The 18,793-nt window shown below is 35.1% G+C and overlaps 1 protein-coding gene across 2 annotated transcripts in view; it reads right to left on the reverse strand.

Moving 5' to 3' along the window:
- SEC24A (SEC24 homolog A, COPII coat complex component) overlaps positions 1 to 18,793 on the reverse strand; it is a 62,567-nt gene that overhangs the window by 13,852 nt on the left and 29,922 nt on the right. Inside the window, exons 10-16 of one of the 2 annotated variants that reach the window (XM_082834976.1) lie at positions 18,219 to 18,331; positions 16,738 to 16,856; positions 12,168 to 12,223; positions 10,868 to 11,074; positions 9,892 to 10,012; positions 9,415 to 9,573; positions 2,810 to 2,983 (exon numbers count right to left, since the gene is read on the reverse strand). In XM_082834976.1, coding sequence (XP_082691102.1) covers positions 2,810 to 2,983; positions 9,415 to 9,573; positions 9,892 to 10,012; positions 10,868 to 11,074; positions 12,168 to 12,223; positions 16,738 to 16,856; positions 18,219 to 18,331 — 949 coding nt within the window. Of the gene's footprint in view, positions 1 to 2,809; positions 2,984 to 9,414; positions 9,574 to 9,891; positions 10,013 to 10,867; positions 11,075 to 11,115; positions 11,796 to 12,167; positions 12,224 to 16,737; positions 16,857 to 18,218; positions 18,332 to 18,793 lie in introns of those variants that run through there. The other variant, XM_082834977.1, reaches the window with a different exon arrangement.

Here is an 18,793-nt window from a genome sequence, read left to right on the forward strand (position 1 = left end):
CGGAAAAATCAGTTCTTTTCAATTTGGAACCAAACAGGGTTATATATAGTAAGCAGGGATAGTATCAAAACTTTAATTCGTGAAAACTCTAAAGCATTATTTCTTTTATCTTTTTTACTACAAAATTATTTTTCTTCAAGGTATTACTGAAAAGACCACAGGGATCATATCCAAATGATGGTAACATGCTAGCTTCTTAAAAATTTCTTTTCTGAATTTTTTCGTTACTTTATCCTTTTTCGTAAACACAATTTTGGGAAAATATACATACTGTAAGACAACACTACTCCAAGATGTGTTCTAGAGTTTGTTTTGATATTTAAAGTCCAGAGAAATTTTATGTTTCTTTTTAATCACAGGAAAAAAGTTTAAAAGAAATAGACTAAAGCCGCTCAGCACAGCCAAATTATAAACAAACAGACAAACAAATAAAGCTTTCATTAAAAAAAAAATGAAAGAAATCAACTAATAGTCACAATACTTCCTCTTTGGTAATTACCCACAACAATAAAAATCAATAAATACAAGAAACAAAAATGAAAATCTTTCGAGAGCCATAAAATATCAAATATCATGTCAATCTTTAAAACATTTCTAATGAGCAAGACCTTGAACAACAAAGAAAAAGAACAAGTAAAAAAACTAGAGAGGATACCCACACTACAACCTGCAGGGACACATGAAGACTAACGAAATTGTATCTAGGAGGAGCTCATACAAATTACTTTTAAAGACAAGAAGTGATATCTACAAAAAAGGGTAACATTGTTTAGTGCTTCTAGTCTAGATAAAAATATTGAGAACTAAAGGGAATAGGATACAATGTTTAGCCTATCATATTGGCAACAACAACTATTACATACATAGATACAGACACACACAGATACATGCACACAAAATCAGAGGCTGAAATGAAAAGGGCACTGGATGGGACTACAAATTGGTAAAATATTTCTGAAAAGCAATCTGACAATACCAAGATTTTTCTAAACAGTTGATCTCTATACTTTTTATTTCCAATCCTAGAAATCCATCTTAGGGAAACTTTCAGAAATGACAAAGATTTGTGGACATGGATAGATATTATAATCACATTTTCCATAAAAACAAAACATTAGAAATAAACTAAACTTCAAATAGTAAATATATAAAAAGATATCCAACGTTAGTTACTAGGAAAACATGAAATAAAACTAAAAGTGGTATCACTATACTTTATTAAAATGGCAAAAGAGATAAACAAAACAAACCAAAAACCTCAAACCAAACACAACAAACAAAAACTAAACACTGATAACAGCAAATGCTGGTGAGGATGCAGAGCAGCTGGAACTCTCATACACTGCTGGTGAGAATGCAAAATGGTACAGCCACTTAGGAAACAGTTTGGCAACTTCCTAAAAAGTTAAACATAAGCTCACCATACAACCTAGCCATCTGTCTGTTAATACTGAAAAAGTATTAACCGAAGTGAAATCACAATTTATGCTCACACAAAAATCCAATGCAAATGTTTATAGGGGATATATTTGAAACTGCCAAAAACTGGAAACAACCCAAATGTACCTCAACTGGAAAGTGAATAAACAAACTGGGTACAATGGAATACTACTTAGGAATAAAAAATAACTACTGCTGGATGAAACAATATGGATAATCTCAAATGCACCATGCTAAGTGAAAGAGCCAGATACAAAAGGCTACCTACTGTATGATTCTATTCACAAGACAGTCTTACAAAGGCAAAACTACAGAGTCAGAAAACAGATCAATGGTTGCAAGGGGCTGGGGATGGGAGAGAAATGACTACAAAAACACAAGGAGATTTGAGGGGTAACGGAACAGACTGTGATACCTAAATTGTAGTGGTGGTCACACATACACTTGTCAAAACTTGTGGAACTATATATTAAAATGGTAGATTTTACCACAGGTCAATTATATATTACTTTTTCTTTTTAAATGTTAAGAAAAATCAATGAGCAGAAAAAGGATTGGGATGTTCTTCTGTCAAATAAAAAATGATACCTAGAGACAGAAATCCATCTTACTTTTACATTTATAGTATGCAGTATTACAATCATAGTACAAAAACTGGACTTCTCTCATACTAAAGGTTTTCATTAAAATATCTGTATTATACACTTTTTATAGATTTTGGTGGGGCTGTGAAGGTCAGTAGACATAGCACAGAAACACTTCCAAAACCTTTTTTAAGGAGACAAAACAGAATAGGGTGAGAGCTGTGAATCTTTAAAATAATAAAAATAAATTTAACCAGCCTTCACATCATCTTTAGGACAAAACACATTATAAATTAATTAGTACTAAACAAATTATACCCTTAAAAAGTGTTTATCTTCCATTTGAGCTCCTTCAAAACTTAACTCAAACGTCACCCTCTGTGAGACCTTTCCTGACAACCATATCTTAAAAAACCATCCCCTCAGCACTTCTTAAACCCTTCACATGCTGTTTCTCATTAACTGATATTACTATGTAACATACTACTATTTTACTTACGTATCCTCTTTATTGTTTGTCTCCCCTACTAGAATAAGCCTATGAGAAAGAGGTTTTTAAGTCAGTTTTATTGACTGTTGTATTATCAGAACGTAGTTCAGACACTAAGTAGACTCTCAAGGAGTTTATCACAAGCCATAGACTACATGGCCAAATCAAAAATCTTACCTTTGCTATATCATTGTGCTTATAGTTAACAATATGGTATTTTAGACTTTAATTTTGTTAAGAGGATAGATCTCATGTTATGTGTTTTTACCACAGTAAAACAAACCAAAAAACTTACCTTTGCTGGATGTATACAAGAGTGCTGACTGAAAGGAAACCAACTGAGTGTCATTAAGACTCTCTTCCACTGACATTTGTACTGCATACCCAGCATCTGGGTTTACATTAGGTAAAGACAGTAAGTCTGTGGACCGAACAAAGAAGTTCCCATGGAAAGTATGAATGGAAAGACCTAGAAAAGAAAAATATATCAAAATGATTTATATGCACCTACATATATTTACATTTTATCCTTGTCACTTATCAGAATAGCAGAGTAGATTAAAAAGTTTAAATGTGATATTGTGGTTTATAAGAAATATATACTTGGTCTTCACCAGTTTCTGGCACAGAGCTCCCAAAACCCTTAGAACTCCCTAAGTGTTGAGAGTCCCAAAGGTATCTTTTGCTATGTTAACAAAGTGGTTTTTGGAAAGCACTTAGGTAACCTAAGGATGGGGGCTGGTTGTCAGAGGATTCAACCATATGATAAGAGGGTTAGATCTTCCAGTTCAACCCCCCACCACTACCTCCAGGGAGGGGAGAGGCGCTAGAGGTTGAATCAATCACCAAATGTCAGTGATTTATCAGTCATGACTATGTAATAAAGCCTCCATAAAACCCCAAAAGGACGGGGTCCTTTAGAGAGCTCCGGGATTGTGAATACGTGGAGATTTGGGGAGAGTGAAGCTCTCAAAGAGAGCAAGCAAGCTCCAGAAGCTCCATGCCCTTTCCCTATATCTTGCTCTATGCATCTTTTCTATTTTGCTGTTCTCGAGTTATTTAAAATAAACCAGTAATCTAGTAATTAAAATGTTTCTCTGAGTTCTATAAGCCACTCTAGCCAATAATTTCAACCAAAGGAGGAATTTGTTGGAACATCCAATCTATAGCCAGTTGGTCAGAAGCACAGGTAACAAACTGGACTTGCAACTGGCTTCTGAAATGGGGTGGGGCGGGGGGGAAGGATGGGAGACGGTCTTGTGAGACTGAGCCCGTAACCTGTGGGATCTGATGTTAGCTCTACACAGACGATGTCAGAACTGAGTTAACTGCTTGGTAGTGTGGAGAAAAACAACCCACACATTGTAACTGGAAGCAGAATCATATTAAAGAATACATAGTAGTTAGTGAGAGTGGGGAAGGAATAAAAGATATCTTCTTAAATGAATTCAAATTTTCAAAAAACTTTTTTCGATAATAATTTGGCAATATCTACCAAAATTCTAAATGGGTACTTACTTCGACTCCAGTAATTCCATAACTAAGAATTTATCCTAGAATATCCTCATAAAATATCCTCGTAACAGTGTTTCTACTAACAAATCTCACAAGTGGTATTTGCTCACACTTGACAACTCAAAAAAAAAAAAAGAATTTATTCTATAGATACAATTAAGTGCCAAATTTATATGTGCAAAAAAAATTAATCATAACAAAAAAAATCAGAAACATCTTCAATGACAACCAGTAGGAAAATAACTAAATTGTGATTTTTACATTCTACTGAGTACTGGGTAGAAGTTAAAAAGCATGAGACAGATCTACATAAACTAATATTATTAGATCTTCAAGACTTGCTGGGCTTCCCTGGTGGCGCAGTGGTTGAGAGTCCGCCTGCCGATGCAGGGGACACGGGTTCGTGCCCTGGTCCGGGAAGATCCCACATGCCGCGGAGCGGCTAGGCCGTGAGCCATGGCCGCTGAGCCTGCGCGTCCAGAGCCTGTGCTCCGCAACGGGAGAGGCCACAACAGTGAGAGGCCCAAGACTTGCTAAAAACATGTACAACGTTATTTATGCTACTACACTGTACTATATATTTTCCATGGAGAGGTACATATGTATGTAAACATATAGAAAAACTTAGCATTACCACAATGTGGTTATAGTGACTACATAAGGATGGAGTGAAAGTGAAATAACACACACACAAGCTTATACAAGAGGACTTTAGCTTTATCAATAATGTTTTCATTTTTTACAAATAACAAGTATATTTTCTTTTCTTTTCTTTTTTTTTTTTTGCAGGACCGGGGCACAAACCCGTGTCCCCTGCATCAGCAGGCGGACTCTCAACCACTGCGCCACCAGGGAAGCCCCCTCGCTGCTTTTATTTGAAGGCGAAAATATATTCCCATGCTTATATATGAACGGGAAAACTTTTTCAAGGGCATATGAGAAACTCTGAGGTAGACTATACTGGCTTAAGTTTAATTTCTCATTTTATATCTTTTTGTACTGTACCTTTTTTTTTTGTAGCTTTACCAAGAGCATATTATTTCATGTAATATGAATTTAATGTAATTTATCATTAAAAGAGAGAGAAACCTAAACAAATTAACCACAAAGATTTAGTAAATTAAGCACTGTAGAAAGAGGGCATAGGTTGGTTTCTATGTCCAAGCTCTTTATGCAAAGTTTGGTACATATAAAATAGCTTCTGTCCTGCCAAGTAGAAAAAGTCTTAAAAGCACTTTTAGGATGTACATTCCCCTTAATTTAGAGCCAATATCTGCAGAAATAATCATTTCTGAGGTCCATCAATCTTGAATGAATGGGATATGACAAATGGGCCCTTTAAAACATAAATACTAAAAAACTATTAGAATTAAGAAGCAAGTTCAACAAGGTTGCTGGATACAAGATCAGTATACAAAGAATTAATTATATTTATAGGAGAAATAAATTTTAAAAATAATTCTATTTAAAATGTAATGGCAAAAACATTTAGGAATAAATTTAACAAAAGAAATGCAAAACTTACATTCTGAAAACGCAAAATATTGTTGAAAAAATTAAAGAAGAGACATACCATGTTTTTGGATGGGAAGACTTATTATTGTTAAGATGCCAATATTCCCCAAATTAACCTATTATATACAATTCCTATCCAATACCAGCTGGCTGCTTTGCAGAAACTGACAAGATGAAACTAAAATTCATACGGAAATGCAAGGGACCCAGAATATCATAACCATCTTGGTAACGAAGAGAAAAGTTGGGAGGACTCATACTTCCTAATTTCAAACTTATTACAAAGTCACAACAGTCAAGAAAGTTTGGTACTGGCATAAGACAGACATAGATTAAAAGAATAAAATTCAGAATCCAGAAACAAACCCTCACATTTATCATCAACTAATTTTCAACAAGGGGCCATGGACACCAAGACATTTCAATAGGAAAAGAAGTCTTTTTTTTTTTTTTTTTTTTTGCGGTATGTGGGCCTCTCACTGTTGCGGCCTCTTCCATTGCGGAGCACAGGCTCCGGACGCACAGGCTCAGCAGCCATGGCTCACGGGCCCAGCTGCTCGGCGGCACGTGGGATCTTCCCAGACCGGGGCACGAACCTGTGTCCCCTGCATCGGCAGGCGGACTCCCAACCACTGCGCCACCAAGGAAGCCCGAGAGAATAGTCTTTTTAACAAAAGGTGCTGGGACAAATGTATATCCAGATGCAAAAGAATGAAGTCAAACACCTACCTCATCAAATACAAAAATTAACTAAAAATAAATCAAAAACTTAAATATAAGAATTATAACTATAAAAGTCTTAGAAGACAACATACATATAAATGTTCATGACCTTGGATTAAGCAGTGGTTTAATGCTACATTAAGATACCAAAAACACAAACAGAAAAAGTTGATAAATGGGACATCACCAAAATTAAAAACAATTGTGCCTCAAAGGGTACCATTAAGAAAGTGAAAAAGGCAACCCACAAAATGGAGAAAGTATTTTGCAAATCATATATTTGATAGAGGCCTTGTATCTAAAAACATATAAAGAACACTTAAAACTCAATAATAAAAAGACAAACATACCAAGTTTTTAAATGGAAAAAGGATCTGCATAGACATTTCTCCAAAGAAGATAAATAACCAATAAGCACAAGAAAAGATGTTCAACCTCATTCATGAACAGGGAAATACAAATCAAAACCTCAACAAGATACCACGTCACACCCACTAAGATAGCTAAAAAAAAAACAGGACAATAACAAGTTTTGAAAAGGATGTGAAGAAATCAGTACTTTCACTGTTAGTGGGAATGTAAAATGGTGCAACTTCTAGAAAACAGTCCGGCTGTTCCTCAAAAAGCTAAACATAGTTACCTTATGACTCAAGTATATACCTTAGGTATAGACCTGAGAGAAATGAAAACAGGTCCAAAACCCTCTACACACATGTTCATAGCAAGGGACATCCCTGGCAGTCCAGTGGTTAGGGCTCCGCGCTTCCACTGCAGGGGGCGTGGGTTCGACCCCTGCTTGGGGAACTAAGATCCCACGTGCTACACAGCGTGGTCAAAATTTAAAAAAAAAAAAAAAAAGTTCATAGCAATACTATTCATAATACCCAAAAAGTGGAAACAACCCAAATATTCATCAACTGATGAAAGGATAAACAAAATGAGGTATCTATACAATGGAATACTATGAGAAATAAAAACAAACGAAATATTTTTTAAGGGGGGAGTAGTGAAATACTGATATATGCTATAACATGGAAGAACCTTGAAAACATTAAAGTGTAAGAAGCCAGTTACAGAGGACCTCATATTGTATGACTCCATTAATATGAAATACCCAGAACAGGTGAGTCCAGAGACAGAAAGTAGACTGGCAGTCGACTAGGTGGGGGAATGAAAAGTGACTCCTAATCAGTACAGGGTAGCTGTACTGGAATGATGAAAGTGTTCTAAAATTGATCGTGGTAATATCATGGTGAATATATTTAAAACCACTGAATTGTACATTTCAAATGGGTAAATTGTAAGATATGTAAATTTTATCTCAATAAAGCTTCTATTAAAAAAAAAGGAAACAGAATGCTATTGTGGAAAGTGATCTGTTATGGGTGACACCAATATCTGTGTGCTGTTTGGAGATGTGGCAACCTCTTAAGTGTTTATCTGATACTTCATTTGACACGTCATTTGATCAACAGATTTTAACATCTATCTAGTGGACAGGTTTGTGGATCCTTATCTTTTGATACCTACTTTTTGCTACATATTTCACATAATCTTTCCACTGTAAAAAATTATTGCTTCATACCCTTTTACAGAGCAGTAATATTTTAAAATCTGAATAAAAGAGTAGAAACAGGTTGATAATGTGGAGAAATGAAATATCAAGAATTATAATTTCCCACTTTCATAAGAAAATAGTTGTCACATTTAGCAACCACAAAACATTTATCCTGAAAAACATATTGAACATACGCATTCTGAAACTGTGAGACTATTTCCAAAGCAACAGTGTGGCAAGGTATTAGTAGCAGGTGCAGAATGAGAAGAACACAAACTAAAAGATACCCGACTTCTGGAGATGGATGGTGGTGATGGCTGCACAACAATGAGAATGTACTTAATGCCACTCAAATGTATACTTAAAAATGGTAAAATGGTAAAAAAAATTTTTCAATTTTTAATTTTTTGGCTGCACTGTGCAGCATGTGGGATCTTAGTTTCCCGACCAGGGATTGAACCTGAGCCCCTGCGTTGGAAGCATGGAGTTTTAACCACTGGACCACCTGGGGAGTCCTGTAAAATGGTAAATTTTATGTTATATCTGTTTTACCACAATTTTAAAAAATAGTTGTGGGCTTCCCTGGTGGAGCAGTGGTTGAGAATCTGCCTGCCAATGCAGGGGACACGGGTCCAAGCCCTGGTCTGGGAAGATCCCACATGCCACAGAGCAACTAGGCCCGTGACCCACAGCTACTGAGCCTGCGCATCTGGAGCTTGTGCTCCACAACAGGAGAGGCTGCGACAGTGAGAGGTCCACGCACCGCGATGAAGAGTGGTCCCCACTCACCGCAACTAGAGAAAGTCCTAGCACAGAAATGAAGACCCAACACAGCCAAAAATAAATTAATTAATTTAAAAAAAATAGTTGTAAGAAAAAAGATCTTCCACTACTACTGTTCAATAAGTGGAATAAAAATCCATCAGTAATATGTTTTATTTTCTTTGGAGATGAGATATTTTTTCACTGAGATACAATTCACATACAAAAAACCCCACACTTTTCAAGTGTACAATTCAGTGGTTTTTAGTATATTCAAAATAGTCCCTAGGGCTTCCCAGGTGGCGCAGTGGTTAAGAATCCGCCAGCCAATGCAGGGGACGCAGGTTCGAGCCCTGGTCCGTGAAGATCCCACATGCCGTGGAGGAACTAAGCCCATGTGCCACAACTACTGAGCCTGGGCTCTAGAGCCTGTGAGCCACAACTACTGAACCCAGCGCACCTAGAGCCCGCACTCTGCAACAAGAGAAGCCACCGCAATGAGAAGCCCACTCGCTGCAACTAGAGAAAGCCCGCTTGCAGCAACGAAGACCCAACACAGCCAAAAAAATTAATAAATAAATAAAATAATACATCAAAAAAATAGCAATTCCTATAAAAAAATAGTCCTTAGTTTTTCAATATGTGTCTTCTCTATTCTTAATTGCATAGTCCATCAAAGTAAGTACAATACCTTAGAAGAACAAATCATTTTTTTTTAGAAGAACAAATCTTATGAGAAAAGACCAGGTGAAAATATGTGTATATTTATTCGTATCAAAAGCAACATTTACGCCTTTGTAAGTGTAAAAAAAAAATAGTGCCCCCACCTTTGGTGCACCGAATCCTCATGACTGCCTCAAAGCCAATCTTCCGAGTGAGGTACCTCTGTAGTTCCTTCTGTAATTTCTGCACTTGCACTGGGTTGTGCTGATGGTGGTAAGAGGGATAATAATAGACACTACCTGCTGAATACCGAGAAATACAACCTGGAAGAGAACACATACTCCTTTTAAATTCTGCCATTAACTACTATTACTACACCAGAGTAACTACAAGCATTTGAATCAATCTTTGCTTAGCCTCCTAAGATATTGGCAAAAAAGAATTATTTCATCCCTTTAAATAGTAATTTAGAAATTTCTCTATTATAAATATTCAGAGTATAAGACTATAAGGTTTATTATAAACTAAACTAACTTCCCAAGGGAATAAGAATTCTTTCACTTTGTCCTCTCTTTAACATATCGTCATAAAAATACCATTTTGACATTCACATGAGAAAATAATCACTAGGCAGAACTTACCCAGAGAAGCCAAATCAGAATACTGTCCACTGAGAAGGAATAAGTCAACAGCTACCTGCTGACCAGAACAGTCCAAGGCTAATTTCTTATAGAAGTCAGTTGATGGTGTCAAGTGAATTTCCTATTCATAATTACAAAGAGAAAAAATTTTAAATCATTAAATTGTCATAAAATTTATACACCTATCCATATATACCAAGGGTTAACAATTATCCTTGGGCATTCTACAAAATCCTTTTGTTCCGTGATATTTCCTCTTTTTTCAGTATGAAACACATCCTGCTTAAGAATTTACTATTTTTTTTTTACTTTTAAAAAGAAATACACCTATTATACTAATTTTGATAATCTATTAAATGCTTATTATGCTGGAAGCTTCTAAATTCATACGTAATACTTTTCATCTATCATAAGAGATGGGTACTATCGATATTTTCATTTTATAAATATAAGGAAAAAGAGGGGCAAAGATATTATGTAACTATTCAAGCTCACACATCTAAAAAGCAGTGAGACTTAGGCAGACTTATTCCAAAACTGACACCTTAATCATTACAGCATATAGCCACACTACCATAATCTTTTGAGAAATACACATCTCAAACTAAGTTTACACACACAAGGTGCTCAAAAGCAATCCATGGCAGTCAATATACCAAACCATGACTACTTTTTATTCATCATCCAGGTGCTACTTTGTCCCTGGCAAGCATATTCTCTTAGTCTGCCTGACTTTCTCATCAAAGGCAGGTGGCATTGCTATGGCCTGCTAAAGATCTATACATAAGGTAAGGGTGAATCAGATAGAAAATAAGGTAATAAAACAGAAATGTCTACATAAAAGAGGAGAAACGCTTTATCCATTTCCTTATATTCCCTCCTTTTCACAACTGAAAAATAAATTTGAAATAAGCTCTGTACTCAAAGGGACAAAGCACCAGCATAAATCTTATCATGCACTTGATGACTTTCTAACCTTAGCAGATGACCTTTGGTTGGGTTCCTCTTGTGGTTTCAGGGCTCCCACTCCAAGAGTTGGGAGTTGTGTTTGAAAAACAGACATTCGACCACCAGTTGGGGACATCAGCTTAAAGGCAGCCTGAAGGGCTGGACCCAAGGCACTCTGGGTCTCCAGTGTCTTGGTGAACATTTGCGGCAAAGTTTTCAGTAAATCTTGGACGAGCTTGTGAAATAAAGCAAGAAAACTCAAGAGTGTTACAATAAAAAAAATTTTTTTCACGTTAAGTCACTAACTCATACGATAGACAAGACATTGAGTCATGATGATGGTCAGAGAATCTACAGACAGTACAGTAAACAATGAAGTTGGTCAAATGACAAGAAAGCCATTTTAAGTCAACATTATAAATTGGCAAGCAAGACAAATCAAAATTGGGGCCTTACAGTTCTTGCACATGCAGTAGTCCAGCAAGACTATAAGTCCAAATGTATCCAAAAGAACCATCACAGTTTAGAGATTTTACATATTTAAATGCCATGAAATATGGCCTTCTCAATCACCTCTATACACTTTATTCTTTTCAGTTCCAAAGTGCGTTTAACTCTTCCCTACTGCAAAATCTAAGATAGCCAGTAAATTTGCCAACTAGTAATATTACTACAAAAGAAAAACAAAACAAATAACAACTACCTATTCAGGTTAGGTTGTACAAATAAAGAGAGTTAATGGGAAAAAAATACTTCACACTATGGTGAAGTCACCATTGCCAACAGCTGAGACCATAGACTTGCTAGTTAAAATGTTACCCCTACGGCATATATGCATGTACAGGGTAGACAACATCCCCCCTTCAGACACATTCTGTTCACCTCTCACTGTATTATGTCATGGCAATTTCCAGGCAGGTAATAAGAGTTTCTTCTGAACTGACCCCAATGACACTCTGTGAATCAGAAAAGCAAAGGGCACTGAAAGCAGCCTAAAGTGCTTCTATGTAGTGACCAGAAGCTTATCTCAGCAACCCTCCCAATTTCCCAAATGGCTGGCAAGGCAGGTTTCCTTCAGGTTTCTCTCATTTATGGAATAGGCTTATCTTCTACCCTACTACAAATGGATACATTAAACTTAAAAGCAATCAGTTCAAGGGCAAAATCAAAAGCTGTTCATCTGATGAATTTTAACTAACTGCAAATATAAAATGCTATACATCTTAGAAATGTCACAGAGAGAAGCAAAATTCTACTTAAAGTTCGTTTCAAAAATATATTCCTTCAACATTTCAATTAAATATGTCAGATAGGAAAGTGTCCCTTACCTCTTTACTTTCATTTAAATTTACTAATAAGTTCTCTGGCATAGGTATAAAAACATCTGAAAGAACAAATAAATATTTCTCTTAAACAAAACTTAATTGTTAAAGATGTTCCAAATACATAACAGTGATATAATTAACCACCCCCATACTTAGAGAAGAGCCACCTTCTCCATTTGTACAGCAATGTCTACGTATGTTCAGTCACCAAAAGAGCACTGATTTAGGCTTTTACTGCAGCTTATCTATTACCATGTAAAAGGTAAATAGCCTCCCAAATAGAAAATACTGACCCACAAGCACTCAGTAAGGGTTTGTACAAGTACTCTGCTTCTTAGGTTAAAGACAATTTAGAATCCTGCTTTAGAATTCTTGCTTAGCCCCAGAAGCCAGCCAAAGAAACACTCTTGGCATTAAAAAAAAAAGTTGACTAAGATGACACACAAGAATTCTGTGTCTTGACATGGAAGTAATACAGCCCACCAACAGCTCTGTCATTCATAAGGCACATACTTTCTCATAAAGAAGGCCCCCATTATACTTATGGGACCACGAGGTCAAGTGAATCAGGAGGTATGCTAAATGGCCACATCAGAAGAGCTTCTCAGGATTCAAATTTATTCTTTCTTAGGAATTAAATATCCTTTCTTAGAAGGAAGCAACTGGGAAGGAAATGTGGGTGGTGATGCAGGATTATGAGGGGGTCTCACTTTCTACATTTTTGTACTATTTTTTATTAAAAAATTACAAAAATAAGGCTCATCATAATGTTCATGAAAAATAACACCAACAAATAATTTGAAACATGAAATACTTAGTTTAACTATCATATAAAAAATGTACTATTGTTTAGATTTCTTCCTTTTTCTTTAAAATTAAACAGATTTTAATAAAAGTTTTAAGATATAATTCACATACCATAAAATTTACCCTTGCAGAAGATACAATTCAGTGATTTTTTAATATATGCATAGTTGTACAACTAACACCACTAATTCCAGATCCTTTTCATCATCCCAAAAGGGAACCCCACACCAATTACCAGTCATTCCTCAATTCCCTGTCAACTCCCACAGCTCTAGGCAGCCACTTTCTGTCTCTGGATTGGCCTATTCTCGACATTTCATATTAATGGAGTCACACTATGAGGTCCTTTGTGACTGGCTTCTTACACTTAGCTTCGTGTGTTCAAGGTTCATCCATGTTGTAGCATTTATCGGTACTTTATTCTTTTTTATTGCTGAGTAACAAAACATTTCATTGTATGGATATTCTACGTTTTGTTTATGTTGGGTTGTTTCCACTTCTTGGCTGAGTTGCTACCAACATTCACGTACACATTTTTGTGTGGACATGTTCTGTTTTATTTTTAATAATTCATATTTAGCAATTTTAAAAAATTGAAGTGTAGTTGCTTTATAGTATAGACATGGTTTTAATTTTCTTGAGCATATACCTATTAAGTAAAATTGCTGGTTATATGGTAACTCTATGTTTAACTTCTAGAGGAACTGACAAAATGATTTCCCTAATGGCAGCACCATTTTCCATTCCTACTACTAGTGAATGAGGGTTCCAATTTCTCCACATCCTTGCAAATACTTGTTACTGTCCTTTAAAAAAATTTTTGCTATGTGACATCCAGCAAGGGATATTCCGTTTATCAGCTCATGTATAAAATTGAGAAGCTGGACCATATCAGTAAATTCACAACTTGGCCCATCATCAGAATCACCTGTTCAGTGATTTTATTTTATGCCAAATAAGTAGCTGGGTAAATAGATAAGGGAAATGAATGACTGACGTGGCTGCTCTGTTGTGAGACCTGGAACAACCAAGACAGAAGGGGGCTCTATTCAACTATTTAATTTTAAAGTTGTACAGTCAATTCTCCTAATTCATAGATTTTATAGCTGCAAACTTGCCTACTTATTAAAATTTATTTGTAACCCCAAAACCAATACTCATGGAACTTTCCCAGCTATTCAGATATGCTGAGAGCAACAAAAAATTTTGGTTTTGAGAATTTTTTTTAACTGGTGTGATGTGGCATTTCACTGTGGTTTTCATTTGCATTTCCCTGATAACTCATGATGTGGAGCATCTTTTCAAGGGATTATGAGCCAATTGCATATACAGAATATTGAATATGGTGTATTGAATAGAAACATGTCTATTCAAATCCTTTGCCCACTTTTTAATTAGGTTGTCTTTTTAATAAGTTGTAGAAGTTTTTTACATAATCTAGATATAAATTTTGATCAGATACATAACTTGCAAATATTTTCTCTCATTCTCCACTTTCATGATGGCATCCTTTGAAACACAAAAGGTTTTAATCATTTTAATTTTTAAAAATTTTTGTTTTTTTTTAGTTTATTGAAGTATAGTTGATTTACAATGTTGTGCTAATTTCTGCTGTACAGCAAAGTGATTCAGTTATACATATACATTTTCTTTTCCATTATGGTTTATCACAGGATATTGAATATAGTTCCCTGTGCTCTACCGTAGGACCATGCTGTTTATCCACAGGTTTTTAATTGTTAGGAAGCCCAACTTATCTGTTTTTTCTTTTGGTATTTGTGCTTTTGGTGTTATATCTAAGAAATCACTGCCTAATTCAAGGTCACAAAGACTTACTTCTATGTTTTCTTTTAACAATTTTATAGTTTTAGTCTCATACTCAGATCTATGATCCATTTGGAGTTAATTTTTTAAACTGTGGTAAAATATACATAATATACAAAATGTATCACCTTAATCATTTTTAAGTGTACAATTCAGTAGTATTAACTACATTCACAATGTTGTGTAACCATCATCATTATGTATTTTCAGAACATTTTCATCATCCTAAACAGTACCCATTAAATAACTTCTCCCTTCCCACAAGCTCCTGGTAATCTATAATCTACTTTCTAACCTATATCTCTATGAATTCACCCATTCCCGGTACCTCATACAAGCGGAATCATATAATCTTTGTCCTTTTGCATCCGGTTTATTTAACTTAGTATTGATATAATGTTTTCAAGGTTCATTCATGTTGTAGCGTGTATCAGAATTTCATTCTTAGGGATGAAAAATATTCCATTATATGTATATACCACATTATTTAACGAATCATCTCTTGATGGATACTTAGGTTGTTTCCAACTTTTGGCTACTGTGAATAATGTTGCTATGAACATTGGTGTATGAGTATTTGTTTGAGTTTCTGCTTTCAATTCTTTTAGGCATATACTGGGAAGCAGAATTGGTAGATCATAATGGTAATTCTATATCTAACTTTTTGAGGAACTGCCAAATTGTTTTCCATAATACTGCACCACGCTACATTCCCACCAGCAATATACAACAGTTCCAATGTTTCCACATCCTTGCCAGCCCTTGTTATTTTCCATTTTTTAAAAAATAATAACCATTCTAGTGGATGTGAAGTGGTATCTCACTGTGATTTTGATTTGCATTTCTTTAGTGACTAATAATGTTGAGCATTTTTTCACGTGTTTATTGGCCATTTGTACATCTTTGGAGAATTGTCTATTTGAGTCCTTCGTCCATTTTTGAATTGTGTTTTCTTGTTGTTGTTGCTGAGTTGAGAAGCTCTTTATATTAATCCTTCATCATATGTGTGATTTGCGTATGCATATATTTTCTCCCATTTTGTGACTTTTTACTCTCTTGACAATTTTCTTTCATGTACAAAAGTATTTTGACAGTGATAACATCCAACTTATTTATTTTTTCTTTTGTTGCTTCTGCTTTTAGTGTCATATCCAAGAAATCACTGCCAAACCCAATGTCATTAAGATTTTCCCCTATGTTTCCTTCTAAGAGTTTTACAGTTTTAGTTCTTAAGTTTAGGTCTTTGATCCACTGAGTTAATTTTTTTTTATATGGTTTATGGTAAGGGTCTAACTTCATTCTTTTGCGTGTTTGGTTTTCCCAGAACCATTTGTTGAAAAGACTGTCTCTTCCCCATTGAATGGTCTTGGCGTCCTTATCAAAAATCAACTGAACATATTTGTGAGGGCTTATTTCTGGGCTCTCTATTCTGTTCAATTAATCTAGGTCTATCCTCAAATACTTTTTGAATGAGCTTTAACATTAACTTGTTTTTTGTTGACTTGTTCAGAACTCACTTTACCTCCATAATTCTGTTTCCTCTTCTATAAAATGAGAGATTTGACTGAGGGACTCTTTTTTTTTTGCGGTACGCAGGCCTCTCACTGTTGTGGCCTCTCCCGTTGCGGAGCACAGGCTCCAGACACGCAGGCTCAGCGGCCATGGCTCATGGGCCCAGCCGCTCCACGGCATGTGGGATCTTCCCAGACCGGGGCACGAACCCGTGTCCCCTGTATCGGCAGGCGGACTCTCAACCACTGCACCACCAGGGAAGCCCTGAGGGACTCTTATAATTCCAAAAATCTTATGATTTTATACTCAAGGTTTTCCTCAGTATAGTAGAATCATACCATATGCTGCTAGTTTGTTGAACAGTCACGAAATATTTCTAAAACTAAAAGCTCCTCAGACAGTTCAATAATTTTAAGTATATAATATATACCTTCAATATCTGAAACTATTAGCATCTGAGGTTGAGATAGACCTTCTTGAAGGCTGTAGAAGTGGATTGTACTATCAAATGTTATGAAGCCAATTTTTGTCCTAGTGTTGCCAGGAAGCCTAAAAACAAATTCAGAAGAGTATTTTGTAGTTTTCCCATATACATATATACCTAAAATATCTGCAAAGAGTTAAATACAAATATCTACTTCTGTGTTATGAAAACTGCCCCAACATAAATGTTTTTAACCCGTGCAATGTTTAATCACCATGAAAACATACACTACTCAAAAGAAAACACTATATATAAGTCAAACCCAGCAATAATACAGCATATAATACAGCAATACAAAACTCATTATATGATATAAAGTTATATCAATCACTTAGGAAATGAGATATAAAAAATACTGGAAAGTATATACAGAAGTTTGTAGATGATTTTAATTTATAAAAAATACTTCAAAAAAATTACCAAACACCAACTCTAAAATGTAATATAAATTTATGAACTGCATATCTTTAAAAAAAATTGCCCAAACCTCTTTTTATATTGTTTAATGCATTCATTTAAGATGATCAACAGAAAGATCTGTTTTTGAAGAACTTAAATATGTAGACCATAGTTTCATAAGGGGAAAGACAAACTAGTTTTCATTTTTGTTGTTCATGCTTGGGTGAGTCAGTGAATTCTCTCATCAACAGACAATCCCCATACATAACCTACAACATTAAAAATACAAATGCTGATAAGAACAAGAATGCCCATCGCCAAGGTGAGGGAGTTAGTCCACTTCTGATGAGATTTGGTCCTACACATTCTTCCTTACACACAAGAGCACAATAGTATTTTATTACACTGAAAGGTCACATTAGCTTTTATGTGTTACACTAAGTATCTAAGAACCACTTAAAGTACAGTTATTTTAAGAGGTTTAAGAGATATGACCAGCAAATGCAATGTGTAGATACTGTTTAGATTCTTATTTCAACAAACCCACAGTAAAAACACATTCTGGAGACAACCAGGAACAAAAATTGAACTGGGTATTATATCACATTATGGAATTATTGCTAATTTTGTTTGATGTGATTCTCATATTTTAGTTAGGGTTAAAAATAATTCCAAGTATTTCTAGGTAAATGATATACTCACTGAGATTTGTATTAAAACACTCTAGGGAAAAAAGGGGGAAGGGCAGGGTTAGATGAGGCAAGAACAGCTGAATGCTAAAAATATTGAAGTTGAAGGATGGGTACCTGGAACTTCATTACATTCTTTCTATTTACTATATATTTGAAATTTTTCCATAATAAAAAGTTAAAATAAATTAATGTTTCTCAGAGAAGTGAGGCCTAAAGTTATCTACTGATTTAAGTGGACTTTCAGAACATAATTACATAACTTTTAAAATATAGTTTGAAACTACTTATTCATTTTACAAACACCGTTTATAATTTAACCTGAATTAAGATACTTACAAATCCAGATTGTCTAACAAACTCTGGCAAACTGAATTCAAGTATCCAGTTTCAACTGCATTGTGAGACACATCAAATACAAAAAGGTACACTGGAGGTTGAGGTGGTCGTAACTGAAGGAGAAAAAGGATCTCATTAAATACAATTAATAGAATTAAATTTAAACTTACCATTTGTTGTGTCTATATAGCAAAAGAATAAAATAAGCATTATTTACAGATTAAGTGGAGACCACAATAAATAATAATACATTAAGAAAATAATATAGAAAGAAGTTTTCTTCAGATGCATACTTAGAAAAAGGACAATGAGGATATGATTATCATAGGTCAGAAGAGTATTTTTTTTCTAGGACAGGAAGAGGAAGGAATGTGATCAGAAAGGTATTTATGAGCATCAGTAATGTTCAATTTCTTGACCTGTGTGGTGCAACAGTGGTGGTATGATTATTTGGTAACCTATATATTTATGCTTTATAGGCTTTTCCATATGTACATTATATTTCACAATTTAGGGAAATGTACAGCTCTGAAAATGACAAATCAAGTTAGCCTGAGCTGGTTATTTAATCAACA

Source organism: Leucopleurus acutus (genome assembly GCF_964270905.1).
Source record: "Leucopleurus acutus genome assembly, chromosome: 3".
NCBI classification, from domain to species: Eukaryota; Metazoa; Chordata; class Mammalia; order Artiodactyla; family Delphinidae; genus Leucopleurus; species Leucopleurus acutus.